Consider the following 19701-nt stretch of genomic DNA (forward strand, 5'->3'; position numbering starts at 1 on the left):
TAACCTTTTGTTCAACCATCCAGAGATAAACTCATTAAGAACTGGATTTTTTCACCATTTTAAAATTTTTGTATTTTGCCTTTTTCTCTTCTTCTTCTTAGCATTTTGAAATGCCCACATTTTTTCCATCGTGAGAAAATACATAAGATTCCTTCCCATAATCCCAGCCTTCTGGTATCTTGTGGTAGCGTCTGTTTCAGAGCTGACTCTTGAAAGAATACTGCTTTCTTCTTTCAGTTTGGGTTCTACCCTCACTAGGGTCCCAGAACTACCAAGATCACTAATGACTGCCCTGCTGCCAAATTTGGTGGATGTTTTCAGTAGTTACCTCATTTTTCTCCCAGCAGCATTTGATTCCCTCTCAAAACACTCTTCCACAGGCTTCTACCATAACTTTCTCTTCCCTGGTTTTCCTTAAGTTTCTTTGGCCACTCTTCAGGCTACCCCAGGCCACACCTTCCTGCAAAAAATCATTCATTTTCCTGGTTTCAGTAACTCTCAAATCTGTATCTCTGGCTCAGATTTCCTCTGAGTTCCAAGTCTGTTTATCCCAGCTAGACAGTGGACTTAAGTGTTCCACCAGTAAACTCATCATGTCCAGATACAAATTTATCTTCTCTCTTTTTAAAACCTCCACGGTCATTCTTAGCTGAAAGCCAGTGTCATCTTTAATTCCTCCATCTGCCTCACCTCTTCCTGTGAGCCTTTACCAGGTGCTGTTCTCTGCCGAATCTCTCTTGAACCATTGTTCTTCTTTGCCAGGGCCCCTGCCATAGTCCGTGCCAACACTTTTATTGGGGCCACCTGTAAAGGACTTCTATCTGGTCTCCTGGTGGTTTTGTTTTCTTTTTTGTCTAAATCAGTTTTCCACCCTGGATGTAGAGTGATGTTTCAAAAATAAGTTTAATCATTGTTACCTTTTTTTTTTTTCCCCCCGAGGTGGAGTCTTACTCTGTCGCCCAGGCAGGAGTACAGTGGTGGGATCTCAGCTCACTGCAGCTGTTAGGAATCTGCATTTTATTTGTTTATTTTATTTTCGATGCAGGGTATCACTCTGTCACCCATGCTGGAGTATAGTGGCGCGATCTCGGCTCACGTACAACCTCTGTCTTCCAGGTTCAAGCGATTCTCCTGCCTCAGCCTCCCGAGTAGCTGGGATTACAGGTGCCCGCCATTATGCCTGGCTAATTTTTGTATTTTTAGTAGAGACGGGGTTTCACCATGTTGGCCTAGGCTGGCCTCAAACTCCTGACCTCAGGTGATCCGCCCAAAGTGCTGGGATTACAGGCATGAGCCACTGTGCCTGGCTCATTGTCACCTTTTTAATAGATCCTTTTGGCTATAGAATGCATTATAAATGTCTTGCCTTGTGTTTCAAGTCCTTAATGAAACTCATCCTTAAGTAGCTGGTAGTCTTCACCACTCTCCCACAGCTCCTTCCCCCTCATTGCTGTGGTAGTTTTTTTTTTTTTTGCAGGTACGTGGGAGAATGGTATTTCTGTCTTCCAAGCCTTGGTTTTTGTACTTGCTTTTTCCTTTGGTGAACTTAGTGCATTCCTTCTGGCTCCACTTACTGTTTTCTAAACCAGGTTTTATCATCCATCAGGTTTTCTTCAGCTTAGTTGGTCATTTCCTTTTCCCTTTCCTGGCCTAGATTCTCCTGGTGCAGTCACTCTGTTTGAGTAGCATCATACACAGTGCCTTTCTGCTTCGTGGCAGTTCTCACACTTTTTGGTCTCAGGACTCCTTTACACTCTTTTAACATTATTGAGGACTCTTGGGAGCTATTGTTTATGTGGGTGATACGTACAATATTTATTGGATTAGAAATGAAGACTGAGAAATTAAATACATTATTTTAAAGTTACAATGATAAATTATAATTTTACATGGTCAGATGACATGTTAGCATAGTTATTTTTCACAAAAATCTTATTTTTCAAACCAGAACAAAGAGAAAAGAATGACATCGCTTTTCATTTTTTTAATGTCTGAATTAATAAAATATGCCTGAATTCTCATGTCTGCCTCTACATTCAATCTGTTGTAATGTTAGACTTCATGTAGCCTCGGGAAAACTCCACTATACCCTTGTGAGAGGATGAAAATGAACAAAACAAATGTTTTTGTGTTATTGAGAACGTAGTTTTGACCTTGTACATTCCCTGCAAAGGTCTCAGGAACCCCTGGGTGTCTCTGGACTACACTTTGAGAAGCACTGCTTTATGGTAATCCCTTCTTATTTGTCTTTTTCCCTCTGACTATGTACTGTGAGAGTAGGGCCCAGATCCACCTTGCTCACTTCTGCATCCCTGGTGCCTGGGACATTGTTCTTCATGTAAAAGGTTTACAGATATCTATTGATTCACTTATTCAATCAATTGCTCGGTTGGTTTGGTTCTCAAGAAATTGACACCAGGCACTAGAGACTTACTCTATATAAGTTTGAGAAACTTGTAGCCTGCGGGAATTTCTTCTACCAATTTCTCTGAGGCATTTGGGTCTGATATTTTTCATGTTAACATCGCAAGAGTATAATTCTCATTTTACCTTAAGTAAAAGGAAGCATATAAATTAGTTTTTGTCATGGATTTTTGAATTAAGATGTACATGTATGGAATGATATGAATAAATGTCAACTGTGAAATATTGTCTTACATTTGAAAACTCTGCTTGACTAGAAGGGGTGAAAATGCATTGTCATGTTTATTTGTTGTCAAGGAAGTAGTATAGGAAAAATACACAGGAAATACTTATTCTTTGGGAGTGATAGAGGAAAGAAAAAAGTAAAATAAAAATTAAGTACAGAAAGTTTTTTAAATTAAAAAATTTATTCTGGAAAGGTCATTAGGTAACAAACAGGAGACTTTAGTCTATCTTAAATGCTTCCTGGAAAAACTGACCACTCATTCATTGTGGACTTGAAACGTACATTTAAAATGGTGGTGAAGCAGGAAAAAAAGAAATAGCATGAGGCATAGCTTATTAATTATGTGTTGTCTAGTTTCCATAAAAGTCTTAATTAGAACGAAAAGGAAAAGATGTGCTTATTATTACAACTACCAAGTTCAGCATATATGACCTGTCATTATAAAACAGATCACCGTGCTATCTGACCCACCCTTGAAAATCGTGAAGTGCAAACACACTAATTATGTTCCTACTGGATTTCAGGTTCTTAACTTCAGACTTCAGCTTAACCTGCTTCAGAGAGCACTCATACTTTCTGCCACGATGATACTCACAGGACTAGAAGCAGCTAGGAGATTTTATTTTTTAAATCAAACTGAACTTCAGGCAGATTTCCTTGTATTATAAATTAGTGGCTTGTCTATATGACCTTTGTAGGGCATCTAATGATAGTGTTATGTTTTTTTTTTTTTTTTTCCCAATACGGAGTTTTGCTCTTGTTGCCCAGGCTGGAATGCAATGGCACGGTCTCTGCTCACCGCAACCTCCACCTCCCAGATTCAAGCAGTTCTCCTGCCTCAGCTCCGGAGTAGTTGGGATTACAGGCATGTGCCACCATGCCTGGCTAATTTTGTATTTTTAGTAGAGATAGGGTTTCTCCATGTTGGTCAGGCTGGTCTCAAACTCCCGACCTGAGGTGATCTGCCCGCCTTGGCCTCCCAAAGTGCTGAGATTATAGGTATGAGCCACCGTGTATGCCTGTATTATGTATTTGATGTGTTTTGGTGACATTTTGAATGGGGGCTAATGAGAAAGGGGCTCTGGCACTAAGCATTTAATAATAAGGTAACTCTTACAGGACAGTGTTCGGTAGTGAAGTTACTCTGCCCATGGCAGTGTGGCCACGCTGCAGCTTGACACCACTCCCTGTAATAGAGAATGGATTGTGCTGATTTTAACATTTCCCTTAAGAAAAGGGTGTTAGGTTATGATAAAACATTTACACTGTCTTTGTGAGGTTTTTGGTGAGTTAGTAAGTAGGCTTCCCTTTCATGAAGAAAAAGTCTTTAAATCTTTGTTTCTACTTGCAGAATGTTTATTCCTTCTTTGTAAGAAAAACCAGGATAATTTGTTCATTTGTGTACAGTTGATCCTTGAACAGCTTGGAAGTTCGGGGCACTAACCACCATGCAGTTGAAAGTTCACATATAACTTTTTGACTACCCAAAAACTTGACCGAGAGTTTCCTGTTGTCTGGAAGCCTTACTGACAGCATAAATAGTGGATTAACACATGTTTTGTATGTTATATGTATAATTTATTGTATTCATACAATAAAGTAAGTTAGAGAAAAGAAAATCATAAGGAAGAGAAAATACATTTATAGTATGGTATTGTATTTATTAATATGTAAGTTTACATCATCTGTTTACAAGATGATGTATGTCAGTCTGAAATGGTAGGCAACCCCAGCTGCAGACCTCAATCTACAGTACATTTCAAGTAGTTCAGCTTTTTCCTGTAATGTCATTACTTTTCTCTGCTTCTTGGGAGCACTTCCAGCATTACTAGTGGCGCTTCATATGGGTCCCATGGTGTTATTCAAGGTTTATGGTTATTGCAGTAAACATGACTTGCTTCCTGTGTATGTTATTGGTATCACAGGGTGTTTTAAGCGCATAATTGTAATGCTTGAGCCCACTGTAATAGCAATAGGAGGTGACTTCAAAATTATTACGGTAGTACAGTATATATATCGCAGTTAATTTTATGTAGTTGTGATTTGATACATCTTTACATTTGCTTACATTTCTCTCAACTTTGAATGGCGCTATATATGTTCTGTGTGTGTGTTAGTTTTGATAAATTTTAACGTTTTAAAATTTTTATATGTTTTATGGTAGTAAATGACAAAATAGTATTTACGTTTTTTTTTTTTTTTTCCTAAGACGGAGTTTCACTCCGTCGCTCAGGCTGGAGTGCAGTGGCGCAATCTCGGCTCACTGCATTCTCCGCCTCCCGGGTTTAAGCAGTTCTCTGCCTCAGCTTCCCCGAATAGCTGGGATCACAGGCGCCCACCAACACGCCCGGCTAATTTTTTTTGTACTTTTAGTAGAGACAGGGTTTCACCATCTTGGCCAGGCTGATCTTGACGCCTGATCTCGTGATCTACCCACCTGTCTTGGCCTCCCAACGTGCTGGGATTATAGTCATGAGCCACCGTGCCCCGCCGGTATTTACATGTTTTACGCATTTATGCTGTACTTTTTGTTATTTCTTTTTTTGGTATTTCTAGGCTATGGTGGTTCATCTGCGAGTTTTTTTAAATTGTTGCAAATGTTCAAGAATGTTTTCAATATATTTATTGAAAAAAATCCACGTTTAAGTGGACTCACGCAGTTCAAATCCATGTTGTTCAAGGGCCAACTGTGCTTCATACATGTGATTTAACTATTACTTGTTTATTAACAAAGTGACACTGTAAACTAATTTCTGTAGGAGTATTTAAATTGTATGTGCCCTAAACCTTGGCATATTATGGGATGAAATATTTTACTCCTTTTCTTCCTTTTAGCACAACATTCTGAAATTTTTTGGTTATTGTAACGATTTTGATCGGGAGGTGAGAAAATGCCTGAGAAATGAGGTAAGAAAAGTGTCAAAGGATGGATATAGTTGAACAATAGAACATATTTGAATATTGTATGTTACTGCCATTATTGAATTTTTCCCAAATTTTTGTGTAATGGAGAAAATTGACTTTACATGTATATGACCTTCCTCTGTTTAAGGGAAGAAATGAAAGCCTTTCTGGGGACAGTTTTAGAACATAGCTTTTTGGCCATGAGTACAAATGAGGAAAACAACTTCCTTGTGATGATTACTGTAGGTCATTTGGATGAATTTAATGGTTTAGGAAGTTGTATCTCTGGCCGGCAGAAAGACTTATATCAGTCACCTATTAGCTGATAGGCAGGTAATTAAAACTCTCTGGGCCTCAATTTCCGTATATAAATTGAGGAGGCTAGAATTAGGCTCTTTTCAGCTTTAACATTTTGAATTTCTTTGTAGTTATGCTTTGTGTAAGCCATAGGGATCTGATTTGACTTGTTTTTGGAACACTCATCTCCTGAACTTAGGGCACGACTTGGACTTGGGCAAATAGCCACCGTACACAGTTCATTGTCTTTTTCCAGGCACTGCCAGATAAGCAGAGTGCATTTTAAACCTTTGAAAAGAAATTTGATTCAATTTGTTTCGTACATCAGATTTTTTGTGTCCAGAACTTTTTAAAATATACGATGGCTAAAATTTTGCGTTTCAGATATCATTTTTGTTATTTCTGAACTTTTTTTTTTTTTTTTTTGCCTCAGATTGAAAAGTTTAAATATAATATTTGAAGTTGTCCAGCATCTTTCCTTTGATTTTGTTTTCTGCTCAGGCTGATTTTCCCTTCCTGGATTCCCTTTTCAGTGTGACACTCACCTTTACTGTTTGAAGAACTGTTCGGAGTTCTGACTGAAGAGTGATAGTTTGTTTCTTTTTTTCTTTTGAGACCGGATCTCTCTCTGTCGCCTAAGCTGGAGTGCAGTAGGGTGATCGTAACTCACGGAAGCCTCAAACTCAAGTGATCCTCCCACCTCAGCTTCCTGAGTAGCTAGGACCACAGGTACATGCCACCCTGTAGGGTGATCATAGCTCACTGAAGCCTCAAGCTCACGTGATCCTCCCACCTCAACCTCCTGAGTAGCTAGGACTACAGGTGCGTATCACCGTGCCTGGTTAAGGTTTTACACATTTTTTTGTAGAGATGCGAGTCTCGCTGTGTTGCCCAGGCTGGTCTCAAACTCCTAACCTCAAGCAGTCCTCCTACCTTGGCCTCCCAAAGTGCTGGGACAATAGGCATGAGTCACCATGCCCAGCCTTATTAGTGTTTTTAAATGATTTATTATAAATATTTGTCCTTTATATGAAAAAACCAGTTTACATGAAAACTACACCTAGGACAATGTTTCTGTTTTAATAGTAAGCTTATGAGCTGGCATCTGTAATCCCAGCTATTCGAGAGGCTGAGGCAGGAGGATTCCTTGAGGTGAAAAGTTTGAGGCTAACTTGGGCAACGTAGTGAGACCCTGTCTGTAAGAAATCTCTTAAAATTTAGCCAAGTGTGGTTACACATACCTGTGGTCCTAGCTACTTGGGAGGCTGAGGCAGGAGGATCACCTGAGCCCAGGAGTTCATGGCTGCAGTGAGCTATCTAGGTCACCACTCTGCTTCAGCCTGGGTGACAGAGTGAGACCCTGTCTCTAAAAAATAGTATTGCCCGGGTGTGGTGGCCCACGCCTATAATCCCAGCATTTTAGGGGGCCAAGACAGGCAGATCACCTGGGGTCAGGAGTTCGAGACCAGCTTAGGAAACATGGTGAAACCCGACTCTACTAAAAATACAAAAAAATTAGCCAGGCATGGTGGCGGGCACCTGTAGTCCCAGTTACTCAGGAGGCTGAGGCTGAGGCTGAGGCAGGAGAATAACTTGAGCTTGGGAGGCGGAGGTTGCGGTGAGCCCAGATCACGTTACTGCATTCTAGCCTGGGTGACAGAGTGAGACTCTGTCTCTAGATAGATAGATAGATAGATAGATAGACAGACAGACAGAGTGAGACTCTGTCTCTAGATAGATAGATAGACAGAGTGAGACTCTGTCTCTAGATAGATAGACAGACAGATAGAGTGAGACTCTGTCTCTAGATAGATAGATAGATAAGTAAATGAATGCCTTCTAGCTAGCGTGGGTGACAGAATGAGGCTCTGTCTCTAAATAAATAAATAAATAGGTAGATAAATAAATAGCTTATGGAAAAATATAGCTCATATTATTTTATTTGGTATGGCTATTTGTTTTTTACATTCTTTCAGCTGTATAACGTAGCTTTTTTTGTGTTTTTAGATGTTTTCCCCCATGGTTAAGAAATTTTGCCACTGCTTTGTCAATTAGATCTTCATATGAAATGGTCTTCTCAGCTGGCCTGAGATCTGTTAGGGACTTTTTAGTAGACTGTTTGAGATATTTTTCTTACTTTGTCTGAGTTTGTTTTCCTATACGTTTTATGTTTTCTCCTTGATTTCTTTTCTAAGTCCTCTGTGTAGTTGTATGTTATTTTATTCTCTAATTTGTAGATGTTTTTCTGTCTGCTCGCCCATCACTAATTTCTGAGTCTGCACTCATGTACTTCTTCTCTACTCTTAATGCTTGCTTCAGATGCTTTCCTGCTACTCTTTGCTTCATGTGTCATCTGATTACTTCATTCCATGAAGTATTTTTTTGTTTTGTTTTTTTGAGACAGAATCTTGCTCTGTCACCCAGGCTGGAGTGCAGTGACAGGATCTCGGCCCACTGCAAGCTCCGCCTCCCAGGTTCACGCCATTCTCTTGCCTCAGCCTCCCGAATAGCTGGGACTACAGGTGCCCACCACCATGCCCGGCTAATTTTTTGTATTTTTAGTAGAGACGGGGTTTTATTGTGTTAGCTAGAGTGGTCTCGATCTCCTGAGCTTGTGATGTGCCCGCCTCAGCCTCCCAAAGTGCTGGGATTACAGGCGTGAGCCACCGCGCCTGGCCTCCATGAAGCTTTTTTTTTTTTTTTTTTGAGACGGAGTCTCGCTCTGTCGCCCAGGCTGGAGTGCAGTGGCACGATCTCGGCTCACTGCAAGCTCCACCTCCCGGGTTCACGCCATTCTCCCGCCTCAGCCTCCGAGTAGCTGGGACTACAGGCGCCCGCCACCACGCCCAGCTAATTTTTTGTATTTTTAGTAGAGACGGGGTTTCACCATGTTAGCCAGGATGGTCTCGATCTCCTGACCTCGTGATCCACCCGCCTCGGCCTCCCAAAGTGCTGGGATTACAGGCTTGAGCCACCGCGCCCGGCCACATGAAGCTTTTAAGTAGAAAAAGTATATGGCCATTTCTTGTTGGGACTCTGCTGTGTCACTGCTTTTATTCTTTTTTTTTTTTCTTTTTTTTAGGGAGATAGAGTTTCGCTGTGTTGCTCAGGATGGTCTCAGACTCCTGGGCTCAAGCAATTCTCCCACCTTGGCCTCCCAAAGTTTTGGATTACAGGTGTGAGCCGCTGCACCTGGCCTTTTCTTCTTCTTGGAAACAAAAAAACCAACAAAAACACTAATAATACTTTTGTGGCATCCTCTTTTGTCCATCTTAATTGTTTTGTTTGGTTTGGGGTTAATTGGCCTTTTGTTCTGTCTATTGTTTGATGGAGTTTTGTGAGTAACTTCATATTCATTCTTTTCCCCCCTTTTATTCAGGGACGATCTTGACTTCCTTTGGAGATGTCTTAACGTATTTTAATGTACACTGTATTTTGATTTGCCCTGTAAGTTATTTATTGGCCTGCTACAAAGTATTCTGAAGACTTTCCTTTAAGACCCTCCTCAACCTGATTGCTGGGGGCAATCCAGTAGATGTGATTAAAGGTAGATGTGAAAGCTTTTTCTCAGCAGGTATCCCTGCTTGTTTTAGAATAGTGTTTTTTGATTTTTCCCCAAACAATTTTATGAGTAGATTGAATGCATGATAGATAAAATGAATGGCTTTGAAGGGACCTCGTGCTTCATGTGTAATTTGAAGTAGCCTTTTTTTTTTTTTTTTGAGACGAAGTCTCGCTCTTGTCGCCCTGGCTGGAGTGCAATGGTGTGATCTCGGCTCACTGCAACCTCCTCCTCCTGGGTTCAAGTGATTCTCCTGCCTCAGCCTCCTGGGTAGCTGGGATTACAGGTGCGTGCCACCACGCCCGGCTAATTTTTATATTTTTAGTAGAGACAGGGTTTGATCATGTTGGCCAGGCTGGTCATGAACTCCTGACCTCAGGCCATCTGCCCATTTTGGCCTCCCAAAGTGTTGGGATTATAGGCGTGAGCCACCACACCTGGCCTGAGGTAGCCTTTTGACAAGGAAGGAATAAAAAGTTTGAAAACTACCATTCCAGAAGATATGTTAGAATCCTTCAGTCAAAACTTTTGATCTAGAAAACTTCTTAAAGATTGTCTAGCCCACCTGCTTATATTTGAAGTTACTGGCCCAGAAGAGTGAAGTAACTCAAAGTCATGAATCCCCACATTATACTGTCTCGGATGGCGGGGTTCGTCCGTGATGAGCTCGGTATCACTAATCTTTAATTTCTGTGGCCTTGCTCTCCAGATCTGTGGCTCCTAGAAGATTTTGATGTTTAACTGTTCACATGTTTTCAGTTTTTTCTATTGGAATTTACTTTTACCCTTTTCCCCTTCTGCCCAGGGGAAAACACAGTCATTCACCTTTAAAGTGTGTTGGTTTGGTATCTATATTGTAAGCTTGTACATATATACATATAAAAACACTTTTAAGTTTCTCTGCTTTAAACGTAGGTTAACTATTTAAGAAAATCTAAGTGCCAGGCTTCATGTCTGCTGTTATTTATAACCTGCCAGCCAGATCAGAATACTAGGCCGAAAACCTCTTGAGGTGAAAACTGCGTTTATATGTAGCTGATTACGAAACATAGGATTTGAGGAGTATCCGGTTTGTTAACTGTTCATGAGAAGAAACCTTGGGAAGCTGAGCTATGTGTTTCTATATGAGTCAGTAGGATAGGTTGCTAAGAACCAGTTACTCTTTTGATAATGTCTAAAGAAATACAATGTGAGTTGGTCATAACATCTAGGCCCATTGTAGTCCATGTCTGTCATTGTGAGTGGAGCACTGTATTCAATTTTGGTTGTGATTTTTTTTTTTTTTTTTGGTAAGGGGCATTGATATTAAAGTGCTTTATAAAAAGTCAATAAAAGTCATTTTATAGGTTCGATATTAAAAGACAGAGGCTATGTTCTGTGCAGCAGTTGTAGAAACCAGCAATGTTCAGCCCAAAAGGTAGTAAGTGGGTTATCTGTAATCAAATATTTGAACATTACAGCAGACAAGAAGAAATAAAAGGTGATAGTTTACAGGGAAGCACTTTTGGTTTAAAATGAAAAACTTTGGAATGAGTAGAATTGTCGAACAGTTAGACAAGCTACCTCTCATGGAGTTTACAGGGAAGCACTTTTGGTTTAAAATGAAAAACTCTGGAGTGAGTAGAACTGACCAGCAGTTAGGCTACCTTTCAAGGAGGTGAGCCCCTCCACTAGAGGTACTCAGCAGAAGTTAGAGGACTTGTTAGACTGTGAGCCCCTGGAGAACACGGACAGAATTTGCCCGTCTTCAGTGCTTATTGAATTCATATTTTGGGAGGAAATTGAGCAAACAATTGTGCACCTATTAGGATGTAGATGCTGTACTGTATTGAATTAAGTTGTGCTAGATATGAGATATTCTCTAAGGTCACTATTTCCAATCTCAGATTTAGTTCAATAAAAGAAGAATTTTGTCAGGACATTTTTAAAAAATTTAACCCCTGTTAACCTCAAAGAACATTTATATTTTGCAAATATTTCTAAATAATATACTGCTATAAATAGTAACATAATCTGCTGTCTCTTTTCTCCCCCCTTCTTCCTTTTATTTTTCAGTACATACAAAACAGGATCAAGAGCAGGGAAGATGGCATTGCAATGCGAAAGAAACTTTTTAATACTCCAGGGGAATCCGAAAAATAAATTGCATTTTCACTGGATGCCTTGGCTGAGAGAAGACCTAAAGACTCTGGGTTGATACCTGAAAGAATCCTATCTTATTTGGTCTCCATAATCCTTTGAATGGAAGGTGACCTGTGAGAGATTGAACTGTGGAGAAATATGAAAACCCTGGATTCTGAGTGTGTGTTGGGCAGGGCGTTTAGTACCGTCTCCCCTTTACCAGCAAACCTGACTTCACCATGTTTCTTCCCTTTGCCTACAGCCAGTTAATATCTGAGTAACTTATCTCCCTCAATAAAATAATTTATTTAAATAATTTTTTTCTCCTTTCTCTTAGAGTCTCCTGGCATTAGGGCAAATGATGCCATTACGCTTTTTCTTTCTGACAACATGACACTGAAGAGTTCTGGGGAAATACCATCAGTGTTAACTATTTGAAAATGTTCCAACTTTATTGTTTTTAAAGAGTGATTTTCTAAATGATTAAAAAAGATTTTTTTTTTTGAGACATAGTCTTGCTTTGCCGCCCAGGCTGGAGTACGGTGGTGCCATCTCAGTTCACTGTAACCTCCACCTCCCGGGTTCAAGTGATTCTCCTGCCTCAGCCTCCCTAGTAGCTGGGGCTACAGGCACAGGCTACCATGCCTAGCTGATTTTTGTATTTTTGGTAGAGACAGAGTTTCTCCATGTTGACCAGGCTGATCTCAAATTCCTGAGCTCAGGTGATCCACCCACTTCAGCCTCCCAGAGTGTTGGGATTACAGGCATGAGCCACTGTACCCAGACTAAAAGATTAAATATTTACACGTAACATTGAAAAGTTGCATCTGGTCAGGAATTGAGTCTTAGCAGACTTTGCTTTCCCATTTGGTTGAATGTGCCCACTCGAGGTGCCAGTTAACCTTAGGCCAGTGTGTCTCCTCTCTGTTGAGTATAGGACTGTTCTTCCCGTGCCCAATTCTAGCAGTCATCTCACCAGTGTTCCTTCTGCCAAGTGTTTCTGAGACCTGTGACAACCTGGAAGTCAGCAGCTTCCTGCTGCAGCCACAGCAGGGGCTTGATCTTCTTGTCAGGTGTCAGGGAACAGACTCAGCTGTGGGCTCCTTCTAGTGGAGTTCTGTGTATAATGTCCAGCATGAGGCCTTGTTGGTGTCGGTGTTTAATAAGTGATTTCCCCATCACAGGAGGCGTTCAAGAGGCTGGACTTTCAGTACGTCAATTACAGAGCATAACAGACATTCAGTGGAAGGATGGGGAAGGAACCAGAATTATTCTGAAGTACCTTCCAAGACAAAGTATATGAATATTTATTCAGTCCCCCTAGTGTCAGGCAGTAGAAATACAGAAATGAGACGTTTTTGCCTTCAGAATCTTGTAGTAAACTGGTAAGTTGACGTTTAGTCACCTATAATCATCAAAGTGCCATGATTAGGTAGGCGTCATAGAAGACAGAGGACATTCATGTTCAGTCTTCATGAAGAAGGAGCTATTCCAAGAAAGCTATTTAGCAAAGATGACCTTTGACAAATGAGTGAAAATGGGATACATTCTGAGGCGCACTTTAAGTCATTTAGCATGACTAGAATATGGGAGCTTAGAGTGGAGGAAGATCACAGACAGCTTTGAAATCTGTTGGAATTTTATTTCCAGTGCTTTGTTGACCAGTTGCAGATTTTAATATGGTGATTAGGGATTTGGGGAGAGGAGTTAGTCAGAAGGCTGATATATTTCAATTTGTATTTTAGTAAGATTTTTTTGGTTATAATTTGGGGGATAAATTGGAGGGGAAGGAAGATTATGCCCAGGGAGACCAATTAGATTTTTGTCCTAACTTAAGTTAGAAATGAGGGCCTGAATGAAAGATGTGGCTTTGGGGATCAAGAGGAATGACGAGTCAAGCATGGAGGAGTCAGCGTGGCTGACTAGGTGTAGGGTTTAAGGAAGCATCTAGGATGTCTCAGGCATTGGATTTGTGCCTGTGTGGGAGGGAGTACTGAGGAGGTGAAGTGTGTGTGAAAGATCCAGGGGGAGGTGGCTTCCGGGTTGCTGCTGGGTATTTAGGTCTGCAGCTTGTTAGAGTCGCCTGGATTAGAACAGAATTGGGAGATGTCAGCATGCAGATGCCAGCTAAGGCCCTGTAGGCCAGTGTCAGTAGTTGACCATAAGAGCTGGATGAAACTTTGGAAATGAATTTTTAAAAATTTTATTAGTAATATATGAGTGCATTTTTTGGGGATATTCAAACCACCTAATGTTTTTACATCTTACACTCTGTATTCCAGCTGTTGCTGATCCCTGTAGAATAAAGTACACACTCAAGGCTATGGCAATGATCTACCTTTCCAGCTCCCTCTAGGAAGGGAGTTTGAGAAATAAAATGCTAGTGAGCTGGAGCACAGTGAGCAAGGGAGAGGGTAGCATGAGTTGAGGACACAGGTGGGCAGGGCCAGAACACGCGGGCCTTGGACACCACCTCAGGGAACTTGGCATGTTATTTGGAGGGTAATGGAAAACCATTAGAAGGTTTTAGGGATTGGTTGTGATTTCATTTATTTATATTTTATAAAGATCTTTCTGGTTATTCAGTGAATAGTTATGGTTAAACCAGTTCAACCCAGTGACAGTACCTGTCACATAGAGTTATTGTGAGGATTGGTTGAGACGTATGTCATGAATTATCTGGCACAAAGTAAGGGCCCCCTCAATATTGTTATTCTCTCAAGTGCACCCAAATGGGAGTATTGGAAACACTTCCCCTGTACTTTGGTAGAATGCACCAAATCACTAGGGGTGATACCATTTGAGTGGGGCTCCAGCTGATGGGGTAGGGGGTCGAGGGGTAAGGGGCTTAATATGAGGCAGAAGGAAGGGCCAGGCCTCTAGAACTCATCCCAAGCCGGCCCCATTCTCTGGCTCCCTGTAGATCCTGCCTTTCTATAGAGGAAGCCAGTCCCAGGGGTGGCTGCATCTTATTCCATGCTTTACATCTCGTCAGCCTTGTTGACTTTCCCCAGCCTACTGTAGATCAGAGTGAAATCTGTTTCTCCTGTCTAGAGCAAGCACACTTCTTCCTGAGGATTTCCAAATACTTTAAGTTCCCACATGCAGTAGAAACCCAAGAAGCTAGAAGGAGAATGGGGTTGGGAGGTGCAGAGGTTCCATGTCGTCTTACCTTTATGAAGCATGAGGCATTGTGCTGGGTGCAGGTGATACCATGGAATAAGATGGATGTGGTTCTAGTGACGGTTCACATCACGAAGGACCATCTGTGTCCTCTTAGGGAGTCTGGCTTTCCCACTAAGGGCAACAGGAAGGCAATGTAGGGTCTGTGCAGGATTCCAAGTGAAGGAAGATACTTACTGTTGACTTGCAGACGGTAAGTACACCTTTGGGTCACAAGAGACCATCTCTTGGGAGCTGAAGAGCTTAGGCCAAGGTTTTCCTGAGAAATCTAGTTTTGCAGAATGCTGTGAACCTTGATGCTCTGGTGACAGTGAATTAATGGTTTATTTTAGGAAGCACTACACAATTTTACTTAAGAGTGAGGATAGAACGTTGAGCTGTTTCTGACCTTTTATAAATGAGGTTTAAAATCAGATTAATTTCCACGGAGTGTTTAGCTCCAGGCACAATTAGTTTTCTGTAGAAAGGGCTTAGGCTGAACCAAATTATGCCATTGACCTGCCTGGTGGACATACAAATCATTCTGTTCTTAGGAAAAAAAAAAACTCACTGTCCCAAGGGAGTTGCTCCTTTCACTGCACCCTGATATTGAAATTAGTGCCCCTTAAATGATACCATATTCAGGGAACCAGCTATGCTGGAATCTACCTTAATCCGTAGACATTCCTGCCTCCCCTAGAGAGGTCACTAAAGGAGATAAGTACATAGCAGAAAGTGGTGAAGGGAAAGCAAAGGTATGCTTTATTGTTACCGGTCTCCTGCCTCTGATGTCAGATGAAGCAGGTGGCTTGAGCTAGAGACCTGTGGGGCCATTTCTGTCCTCTAAGCTCTAGTCTGGTCTCACCAGCAGCTGGTCACATGGGAGGACAGGAGATGGAGGACAAGGTTGACAGTAGGGAGGGGAGAGCAGAGACAGGTGGCTGAGTTTCTCTCACTTGGAGAAAAGAAACTGGTTGAGTGTATACCACGTCTGAAATGAGGGAAAGGGAAGATTGCCCAAATCCCGTAAAGGACCTTTTTTGTGCTATTAATGCCGTTCTTTTTTGTGACAAAATGTTTCAAGTTTACAGAAAACTATACAGAGTAATATGAACACGCACATAGATGCTATCTAAGTCTATTGATATTTCATCATACTTTTAAAAAATACAGGTTTAAAAAAATAATAATACAAAACTGGCTAAAGCCTCCTGTGTTTGTCACCCCAAGCCTGTTCCACTTATTTCTTTATTGGTGGTAACTACTACTACTACTACTCTACTATACTTTAATATATTTCATTCCCATGTATGATTTCATATATGTGTATACACATATATATATATATGTCAGTATCCATAGCCATATTTTATTTTGCATGTTTAGACATGTTACTTAGGAGAGGTCATGATGTGTGTAGTCTTTGGTAGCTTACCTTTTTTTAAAAAAAAATATTATGTTGATAAATGAGGCTTTTGTTTATTTGTTTTGCCTGCTATATAGCACTTTGTTGTAGGACTATACCAAGGTTTATGTGTTTCCCCGTAGATGGTCACTTAGATATCCAGTCTTTGCTATTATAAACTTCAATGAAAGTTCTTACATACCTTCTTGTGCAATCTCGGAGAGTGTTTTTAGGTATAAACCTAGGATTTTAATTATTGGGCTGTAAGGTATGCATTTTCAGACTTACTAGAAGTTGCTAAATTACACCCCAAATGGTTTTAAGATTTTATGATTTTGTTTTGTTTTGTTTTGTTTTTTGAGACAGAGTCTCACCCTGTCACCCAGGCTGGAGTGCAGTGGTGTGATCTCGGCTCACTGCAACTTCCACCTCCTGGCTTCAAGCAATTCTCGTGCCTCAGCCTCCTGAGTGGCTGGGACTACAGGTGTGTGCCACCATCCCTGCTAATTTTTGTATTTTTTAGTAGAGACAGGGTTTCACCATGTCCAGGCTGGAAGATTTTGTGATTTTTAAAATTGTGATCCTATACATCTTGTGCTAGATTCGTTTCTAAGGGGTATTTTTAAAATTACTTATTCTAATATCTCTTTAAACATTTTTTATAAAGCTGGGATTATAGGCATGAACCCCTCATCCAATTTATTCTAATTTCCTATTACTGATATATTGGAGTATAATTGATTTCTGTATATTTATCTTACATTCAGAATGCTTGCCACACTTGCTTAGTAATTCTGGGACCTATAGATTATTTTAGATTTTTCTATATAGACACTCATGTCACTTTTAAATAGTAACCGTATTAAATAATTTGTTTTTTTCCAATGTTTATACTTCCATCTTTTATTGTACTTAGAACATTCAGTATAATGTTTAATAGATACATCGGACTTCTCTTGTTACAGATGTTAAATCCTTATATTTCACTGATAAGTAGCAAATTTGCAGTAGGTTTTTGGAAGATGTCTGTGCCTCCTTAAGGAAGTTCCTTTTGGTAATTGTAGATAGACTTGCTCAACCTCCACTCCACCACCTCCTAGTGTGCCTTCCCATACTTGTGAAACTCAAAAGTTAAATACTGCATTTTCTCCAATTCCTTTACCGTTAGGATTCCAGATAGGAATTAATGTCCATTAATCAGTGAGATCTGGATTTGGAATTGACTTACATTGAGAGAGAGAGATGGTCTATGAAGCATCCATTTTCTGGTATGGATCAGAGCAGAAATGGTGGGGTTATAGAGCTTGCAACTGTAGCTACAGTTTTCTCTTTTTTGCTAGGCAGCTTCTTAATTGCAATGTGGCTCTGAAGTTTCTTCATCCCTCCCAATGGTCAGGTAAGTTATTTAAATACTTGTCTGTCATTGCTTACTACACTGTCCTTTTAATCTTCATTATATAAACAATAAGGACATATTTAATGCTCACCGTTAGTCTTGTGTTAATATCGCCCTAGTCATTTTGGTTGTCTGAGCCTCATTTTCCAGCAAATTCCTAAGGAAGTTCTCATGGGAACAATATTCTGTGGGTTTTTTTCTTTTCTTATTGAGACGGAGTCTCGCTGTGCCACCCAGGCTGGAGTGCAGTGGTGTGATCTTGGCTCACTGCAACTCCTGCTGCCTGGGTTCAAGTGATTCTTGTGCCTCAGCCTCCCAAGTAGCTGGGACTACAGGCGTGCACCACCATGCCCGGCTACTTTTTTTGTACTTTTAGTAGAGATGGGGTTTCACCATATTGATCAGGCTCGTCTTGAACTCCTGACCTCAAGTGATCCACCTGCTGCGGCCTCCCGAAGTGCTGGGATTACAGGCCTGAGCCACTGCGCCTGGCCTTTTTCTTCACTTCTGTTGTCCCTGTCCTGTTCAATTTTGATTCTGCTCCCTGCAGTTTTTCCTCACTGTGGAGTCTTGTCTTGGAAGGGAACCCTAGGGGGTCAGTTTTGAGAGTTCATTAATTAATTGCTCCAGCCCCTTCAGACCTTCCTGTGGGCCCCATTTACTTACCCACTATTGAAGAACATTGCCAGTATCAATTGCTGTTCTCAAACTGGCCCTCTGGGCTTTGCAGTGAATATCTGTTGATTGTTTTGTGTTCTTCAGTCCTTAGTTGGTTCAGGTACCTCGTGCCTCCCTGTGCTGCTTTCCACATTGATGCTGAGACCTCCCAGGACTCTGGCTGTTGATGCTCTGTCCTCACCTCACTCATTTGTATTTTGGGATATGGGGGTTACATTTTAACCTAATGTTATTGTAAATACTGTGTCTCCTGCCCTTTTTTATGTGGGGATTTGGAAAGATCTAAAACCTTTGCTTCCACAGTCACAACTATCTTTCCAGAATTTCCCGCCAGTAACTTTCTGACATGCACACTTAACTTACCAATGGGAAACATATTTTTTCTGCTCAGAGCCCAAGGTGAGTCACACAGGCCTTACTCTTACCTCCCTATGCTGGCAAGTGGATGTTTTCTAGTTAACGTTTTCTTAGAGGATTACCTTCTGGCTTTATGTGATACTGTTTCTCACATCATTCCTTGTAGAGACTCAGTATCTTCCATCTTTTTCCATTGTGTGTATGAAAACCTCACTTCCTGGTCCCTGGAACTGGTCTAGGCTGCGTAGCATGTGCTGATGCACTTACTTTCTGGTTTATAGTTCTCTCTGATTTCAACCCCCAAGGATTTTCTTTCCTTTCTTGTGAGCTCAACTATACCTCTGAAAATCATATTTGATATATGCTATGTAGTACTTGTAGATAGCTTTTTAGCTGGAGGGTTTTCAGATTACCTAATGAGCCATTTTACCAGAAACAGATACCCTATACATAAAATTTTACCTTGGAAAGACTGCCCAGTAGGAATGATTATATTTTCAACAGTTAGAGAACTAACTCATTCCTAGAAGATGGGGGGAGGTTGGGAGGATGGGGAGAGCATGGCAAAGAGAGAGTTGTAAGAGCATCTTCTGTTCAGAGACCTTCATCTGCATTTGGGCCATTAGACTATGGTCCATGGGCCAGCAGCTTTAGCATAACCTGAGAAAGCTTGTTAGCAGTGCAGAACCTCAGCCATGTATGGTGACTTGCACCTGTAATCCCAGTACTTTGGAAGGCCGAGGTGGGAGAATTGCTTGAGGCCAGGGAGTTCAAGACCAGCTTGGGCAACATAGTAAGACCCTGTCTCTACAAAAAAAAAAAAAAGGAGAGTCTTAGGCCCCACCCTGACCTACTAACTGAGGATCTGCGTTTTAACAAAATCCCCAGATGATTTGCATGCATATAAAAATTTGAGAAGCACTGACTTAGACTCTTTCTGATGTAACTACCTTCCTTAAAATGCCTACTTCTTTGGGGTTAATGACCTTCATCCACTCTTGTCATCACTTCTAGCTTACTCTTTTTTCTCCAGTTAATTTTTAAGCACTTTCCTCAAATAACTTTTGTACTGAAGTTTTTGAGAAAAGTTCTTATTGATGCTGTATTATGTTGAGGATGCGATTTGAAAAAAAAATTTAGGAAGCATTAATATAGTATGTTGTCATTGA

General features: G+C 40.9%; 1 protein-coding gene across 6 annotated transcripts in view; it reads left to right on the forward strand.

Annotated features, from left to right (window-relative positions):
* CMC2 (C-X9-C motif containing 2) overlaps positions 1-11850 on the forward strand; it is a 31526-nt gene extending 19676 nt beyond the window's left edge. For 3 of the 6 annotated variants that reach the window (XM_017953589.3, XM_009196923.3, XM_009196924.3), the window contains 2 exons: positions 5486-5557; positions 11469-11850. In XM_017953589.3, the coding sequence (XP_017809078.2) occupies positions 5486-5557; positions 11469-11555 (159 nt within the window). In that variant the 3' untranslated portion in view covers positions 11556-11850. Of the gene's footprint in view, positions 1-5485; positions 5558-6466; positions 6587-11468 lie in introns of those variants that run through there. The other 3 variants (XR_001898335.3, XM_017953591.3, XM_009196922.4) reach the window with 3 other exon arrangements.
* The last annotated feature ends 7851 nt before the right edge of the window (positions 11851-19701 follow it).

Source organism: Papio anubis, chromosome 18 (assembly GCF_008728515.1).
Source record: "Papio anubis isolate 15944 chromosome 18, Panubis1.0, whole genome shotgun sequence".
NCBI classification, from domain to species: Eukaryota; Metazoa; Chordata; class Mammalia; order Primates; family Cercopithecidae; genus Papio; species Papio anubis.